Here is a 7120-nt window from a genome sequence, read left to right as displayed (position 1 = left end):
TTCTAGATGATATTTTTTTAAAAAAATTTAATATCTGTCATTTTCTATGTATTACTAATATTAAACTTAGGTTGTGAGAGACAAACAAAAGAAAAATAAAATAAAATACTGGACATAGAATCGAGCACTAACTTCATTACCAAAATATATAGTTGATGACAATAATGTAACTCAAAATTTTTAAAACGTCAATCAGTTCAAACATCATGTTTCGATGATTTTCATAACAATTATTGATTCCAAATAGTCCTCCTTCTCAATGATTGTAACACATGTGAATCGATCAAATGACCTTGAGTTTGATACAATTTTTATAACCCACCGTCTGTAGTTTTACCCTAATTCATAACTTATGGTAATAATACAACTTAAATATTTTAAATCATATTATATGTCAAACGGCACGTTTCGATTACTATGCTAATATAGACAATTACTATTTCGCAACACGATGATTTTCTTGTAAGAGAAGAGTCTATTGTCAAATATTTAATACGAGTGTAACTATGCCCACTTGTGTTAATTAATCACCACACGATGAACATGGGGACAGATGTTGTAGGAGATAAAAGTAAAACCGATCGAGGTGATGTTTTTCCCTCGATGAAAAATTTATACACATAATGTAAATTTATGAAATTGACATAAAATCATTCATTTTTACCAAATTTATGAGTTGATTGAACGGAACTCGTACTATACACTGGGCCTAGCTAGATAATCAAACCAAAATGGAGTGGATTTTGATGTTCAACAACCGCCATTAACTGCCATAATATACTGGTAGTCACGTAATGTTATATATATATATATATATATATATATATATATATATATATATATATATATATATATATATAATGTATCTGCAGGTTTATATAATATTTTTTTATAATTTATTTGATTTATACTTAAATGATGATCAAAATATAATTATAAGAAATAGTAAGAGACTACGTAGCAAATAAGAATTTAAAAAATAAATAGAAAAAGAAAGGAAAAAAAGATTCAAGTTGGAATTAAACCTATAACTTAATGTTTAGGAAATAAAAACTTTATCGGTTGAGTTACTTGTGAATACTAGTACACTGATGCACACTGTATAATATTTTTTATAATTCATTTGATTTATATATAAATGAGGATCAAACGCGTGCTTGTATAATTTTTTTTATAATTCATTTGGTTTATATATAAATGAAGATCAAAATATAATTGTAAGAAATAGTGATGGACTTAACTGTAATTTTGATATATAAATTTAAAAAAAAATAGAAAAATAAAAGAATAAAACCTCAGTAAAACTTGAACCTATAACCTAATTTTCAGGAAACAATGACTCTATCCACTAAACTACATATACCTACGTTAAATTTTTAACATTATATCAATATATATAATTATTAAAACAGACCATGATACAAAAGTTAGTTATTGTAAGTGTCTCAAACTTAATAGAATAACTAGTTACTATGTACACGCGTATAGTAAACGCGTTGCGTGTGTTTACAATTTTATTATTATTATTATTGATGTACTAAAGTGAAGTTTGACAAATTTTGGAGGGACTAAATTTATATTTAATGGTTGAAAAAAAATAAAAATAAAAGTGTGTGTTGAAATAAAAAAAAAAAAAAACAAAAGTGTAATATTAGTATCATATAAGGGTAAAAGTGGAGAAAAAAGTTGGTGTCCTCTCTAGGTAGTTACTATGAGGTCCTCACACTTAATAATATAGTATAGAAGTATAGATAGTATAGATATATAATTATTAAAATAAGATGATGATACCAAAAGTTAGTTACTCTAAGTGCATCAAACTTAATTATATATTAATAAAATATGCACACGCATTGTATGCATTATTTTTATTTTAAATTTGATCAAATAATACTAAAAATTAACACAAAATTATTTTCAGTTTAGAAGAGTTGTTCGATTTACAAGAAAAGTTTTGTTTAAAATTTTTTATATAACATATGGAGTGACTTGATAAAATTTTTAGTATGATAAGAAGAGTTGTTATATAATTAAATGTTTTGTGTTCTCTAAGATATTTATTCTAAGAGTCTCATACTTAATAATATTATTATATAGTATTCATTAATTTATCGAAACCTATTTTTTAATATATAAAAAATAGTTTAATCGATATTTATATATAAATTAACATCAATCTCTATCTGAGGTCGTTCCATGATCCAGGGCATGGTGTGAAATGGGTGGCGGGGGGGGCCTGGGTGATCGAAGAAAGTACAAATAAATTAGCGTAGAGTATATCCACTGACAAAATAATTGTTTCAATTACTGACAGAAACAATGAAGGCCCAAATGCACACACAAACTTAGGCCAACACAAAAATAAATAGCTGTTGCGCCACCACGTGATTCTTGAAGAGGAAAGTAATTAACTCATTAAAACTTTTTAATTGAATTTGATCATCTACGTTAACGAATTTCAATTTAATATTTTATCTTCTATTTTTCGACATATTTTAGTCATTTTCTATTGGAGTACTAATGTGACACTACACATATGTCAATGTCACATAAACGCCGAATTCGTGCTGCATGAGCGTCACTTTAAAAAAAAAAAAGCACTAAATTTCAAAATAACAAAGTTAGATGACTCAAACTGAAATTTGACAATATTGACGATCAAAATCGCAAAAAAATAAAAAAAAAATCCCAAACTTTTGGATATAGACTTGCTTCTTTTTCATTCTCTTCCATTCAATTTAAAAAGGATTTAATTAAGGTTAGATCAACCGATTACGAGTTCACGAACGAGTAAATTAATTAATCTCGATGGATATCCCGTTTCTATCAAATTCTCAAGGCTCAGAGTGGAAGTACATAATTTTTTTAAAAAGAATTTGAATATTGCATAAAATTACTATATTAAAGAAATTTGAAGTGCTGGACTGATCTTATTTAAAGAAATTTAATGATTGAATTTATATATATATAAATTTGTAACTGAGTGGACGACTGCAATTACTCACCCCAGTGATGTACCTAGTAGCAACCAACACCATGTGAATAGAAGTATATATACCACAGCCCTTTTTCTATGTCACAACATAAATAGCAAGAAAACACAAATATATACATACATATATATATATATATATATATGTGTGTGTGTGTGTGTTTAAAATGACTTAGATTTTTGTCAGTTTAGAAAAGGTTCATTCACATACACAGGTTTTTCTCATACCACGTACAAAAGATAAAGTGCCAAAAAAATGGTAAGGCCTCCATGTTGTGAGAAGGCTGGAATCAAGAAAGGTCCATGGACTCCTGAAGAAGACATCATCTTGGTGTCTTATATTCAAGAACATGGCCCTGGAAATTGGAGATCCGTGCCTACCAGTACCGGTACTTATAAATCTTGGTCATTTTCAAGTTTCAACAATATATATATATATATACAGTATGGTTTCGAAAGCTGTACATACGTTCTTAGATAAAATCTCTCGTCTGATTCAAAATCGTGGTGATCATGTTACTTTTACTGGTGGGTGGAAATGAATTGTACGTTTTTCTATGTGTTGTTAAGGTCTGTTGAGGTGCAGCAAGAGTTGCAGGCTTAGGTGGACTAATTACCTAAGACCAGGGATCAAGAGAGGGAACTTCACCCCGCATGAAGAAGGGATGATAATACACCTTCAAGCTTTGTTGGGAAACAAGTAAGTTTACTTGTAATGTTTTTTTTTTCTTGGTTTTGAAGTTGTTACGGCAAAAGATCTGGATTTCAATGGTCTTCGTGGTACAAACTGTGTTTAATTATCATGTGATTTTCTCTGCGATATTCGATTATACAACGTGATGGATCAATGTTATATATGATTTTCTTTCTTTTTTTTTCTTTTTTTTTTTGTTGTGGATAGATGGGCCGCTATAGCTTCATATTTGCCTCAAAGAACGGATAACGACATCAAGAACTATTGGAACACACACTTGAAAAAGAAGCTCAAGAAATTTCAAATGGGATCTGATCATCATAACTCCACTTCTTATCATCATTTCATGCCGAAAACTGAATACAACAATGAAAGGGTTTTCGACAACAGCAAGCATCAGTATAACTCTAGCGTCATCACGACTGATCCGAACTCCTCGGTGTACGCCTCGAGTGCCACGAACATATCAAGACTCTTGGAAGGTTGGATGAGAACATCCCCCTTCCAAACCAATAACCACGAGAAAATTGCTTACCATGATATTTCAGCGGAATGCGACACTACTAATCCCATTGCTGCTGCTGCTGCTGCTGCTGCTGTACCTGCATCGATTCAGTGTTACAAGCCTGAAATCGAGAATGATGAAGGGATTAATGGGATGAATCCGAGTGACGAATTGCAATGTATTCTGTCCTATAATCACAATTTGAACAGAATGGCTTGTGAAAAATCAGTTTCTTGTGATTCTAGCCAAAAGGGTTCTGAAAACAGTGGATTGATCGATCAAGAAAAGCTTCATTTCATGCACGAGGATAAGCCGAAAATCGAAACCAACCCTCCATTATCGTTTCTTGAGAAATGGTTGCTGGAAGAAAGTTGTAGTACTCAAGTTGAAGGAGTTATGGAGTTGTCATCAATTTTCTAGGGAGAACGCAACTTTTTTTTTTTTAAAAAAAGCATCTTTTAATTCAAAAATCGTGTGTTTCTAAGTTTGAGTTACATGTCGATCTCTTTGACTGAATTAGTCGCAGGAAAGTATATGGATAAGATCTCTCAGAAGCTAATTATGTTCTGCATGCTAGGGTTCCAAAAAGTTGGATCTCCAAGCTTTTGTCTGTTCTTTCTTTTTCTTTTTAATTTTTAGTTTCTATTTCATCTTTCTTTTCTAACAATTGTAACTTGTTGAGACATGGTTTCCTAGTTAACTTCTTATTTTCTTTCATTATTTCCTCTATAATTTTCAATGAATGTGGATAAGTCTGTGAATAGTTGACTTTTCATACTTTATCTACGTACTCTTGATAAGGGATGAAGATGACTCAAATTTTGTAGCAAAATAAAAATTAAATATGACGCTCACTCGCTATTTTCCTTTTTTCCGATTGTCCAAAATATATAGTCCAATTTATACTTCCATTTTTTTTTTTTTACTGATTATAACGAAAAAAATAAAATAAAATAAGAGATTTGTTTTAACAATAATGTTCTTAATCTATGTGAAAAACAAGCGAGGGCTTAGCCATGCTAGCTTGTCCAAAACATACGTCGATCTCGGATATTACACTTGTAGCCATATTTATTACGGCTAGCTAGTAGAGATGCCGACCTCAAATAAGAACATCAAAGCAACGGAGACAATGTATTAAATTCGTGGCAAATGATAGGGATTTTATCAAATTGTTGAAGTCCAAACCCCACAATACAAATTCATATTAAAAAGATCATTTATGGCAAAAAAATAATTATTATTTTTGTCTTCTGTGACATGTATTCTTTATTTATTTTATATAATTTTTTTTTTAGAAAAAAGATGACAAATGTCTCTTGAAAATGCAACTTGCCAGGGACCATTTTCAACCAGTCCAATCATATATAGTTTTTCGAAACTATTAGGCCCCGTTTGGTTTGAAGGATAAAGTAGGTTTATATTATTTAACCTACTTTATCTCTCGTTTGGTACGCGTGATTATTTAACTCACATTATCCCTCCTACGAATGATTAGGTTATATTAGGTAGGTTAAAATAATACCTCCTCACTCCCTAAGGTAGTGTTTGGTTTGGGTGATTAGGGATTATTGTTTAAGTTTGTCCCTCACAATCCATTGCTTGGTTGGTTTTTAACTAAACCCACCCAATCCCCTATGCAATGGACTATCCTGTACAAGGTTGGCTTAAATAAACCCATGGCCCAACTCATTATTATTAGTCAGGCTTTGTATCCGACGTACCTTTTCCTATTTTACCCTCATTATTATTAGTCAGGCTTAAATAAACCCATGGCCCAACTCATTTATCCTACTCTTAATCCATCCTATTTTTCCAATTTTACCCTTCTCCTAAATTCAAACTCACCACCACTTCCCGCCGCCGTCCGCCGCCCGCCGCCCGCCGACCGCCGACCATTTCCGGCGCCAGCCGAAATTTCCGGCTGGCCGTTTCCTGCCGCAGCCCCCCGCCGGCCGTTTCCGACGGACCATTTCCGGCCGGCCGCCGGCCGCGAAGGGGAAGAGCAATTTCGTCTTTTCATCAAAAATTCAAAATTATCCTACACTTAAAAATCTTACCAAACATAATATTATTTTACCTCATATTAATCCATCCTACCACAATCATTTTCTTTATCATTTACATACTAATCATTAATTTATCATATCCTTCCAACCAAACGTAGCCTTATTGATTGTGTGTTTCCCTTTTAACAATTTGTCAAATGATTGTGCACTTCAATGGTCTTGGTATTTCTTCCAAGAGTGAGTCTCATGTGAGACCGTCTCACGGGTCATAATCCGTGAGACGGGTCAACCCTATCCATATTCACAATAAAAAGTAATACTCTCAGCATAAAAAGTGATACTTTTTCATGGGTGACCCAAATAAGAGATCCGTCTCACAAAAACGACCCGTGAGACCGTCTCACACAAGTTTTTGCCTTCTTCCAAAAAATTGTATTTGCATGTTGAATAATTTCACATTATCAGTTAATTAAACTTAAATATTGCTGAAAAATTAATTTATCAAAATATACAAATATACACCATATATATGAATATACCAAAGAGATGAATTGCGTTTATCTAAGGACCAATCGGTTAATTCAGCCGACCGCTCTACTATTGAGCTACTGATGATCAATGGGAGATTAGAAAATATAAACTCGCGGAATCATTCAATCGCGAGAAAATATAAATTTGTATCAAATTCGGATGATATTTTTTTTTTCAAATTTCGCATGTTTAAAAAATTGTGATTTTTACTTCTTCAAATATCAAAATTTTTAATAATTAATATTTATTGATTATGAATAAGAATGATTCAAATAGTTATGGAACGACAGCTTTTTTCCCTAATGAAGAAATGAAAATTTGATATATATTTTTGGAAAAAAAAATGGACGGTTCACTCTCGACGTACTTATGTTAAATCGTCTCCTCGG

The 7120-nt window shown here is 31.7% G+C and overlaps 1 protein-coding gene across 1 annotated transcript; it reads left to right on the top strand.

Annotated features, from left to right (window-relative positions):
* Positions 1-3098: 3098 nt before the first annotated feature.
* On the top strand, positions 3099-4908 carry LOC140802987 (transcription factor MYB60-like). Its single transcript, XM_073158650.1, has 3 exons — positions 3099-3381; positions 3563-3692; positions 3894-4908. The coding sequence occupies exons 1-3, from the start codon at positions 3249-3251 to the stop codon at positions 4609-4611; spliced, it is 981 nt and encodes a 326-aa protein (XP_073014751.1). The 5' UTR covers positions 3099-3248; the 3' UTR covers positions 4612-4908.
* The last annotated feature ends 2212 nt before the right edge of the window (positions 4909-7120 follow it).

This window comes from Primulina eburnea, chromosome 10 (assembly GCF_022965805.1).
Source record: "Primulina eburnea isolate SZY01 chromosome 10, ASM2296580v1, whole genome shotgun sequence".
In the NCBI taxonomy this organism is placed as follows: Eukaryota; Viridiplantae; Streptophyta; class Magnoliopsida; order Lamiales; family Gesneriaceae; genus Primulina; species Primulina eburnea.
This window is presented reverse-complemented; position numbering and strand designations above follow the sequence as displayed.

Excerpts from the sequence above, each read along its gene's own strand:
- LOC140802987 (XM_073158650.1), top strand. The coding sequence starts at position 3,249 with ATGGTAAGGCCTCCATGTTGTGAGAAGGCTGGAATCAAGAAAGGTCCA. Across the intron at positions 3,382-3,562 it reads ATCCGTGCCTACCAGTACCG|GTCTGTTGAGGTGCAGCAAG; the intron begins GTACTTATAAAT and ends TGTGTTGTTAAG. Across the intron at positions 3,693-3,893 it reads CAAGCTTTGTTGGGAAACAA|ATGGGCCGCTATAGCTTCAT; the intron begins GTAAGTTTACTT and ends TGTTGTGGATAG.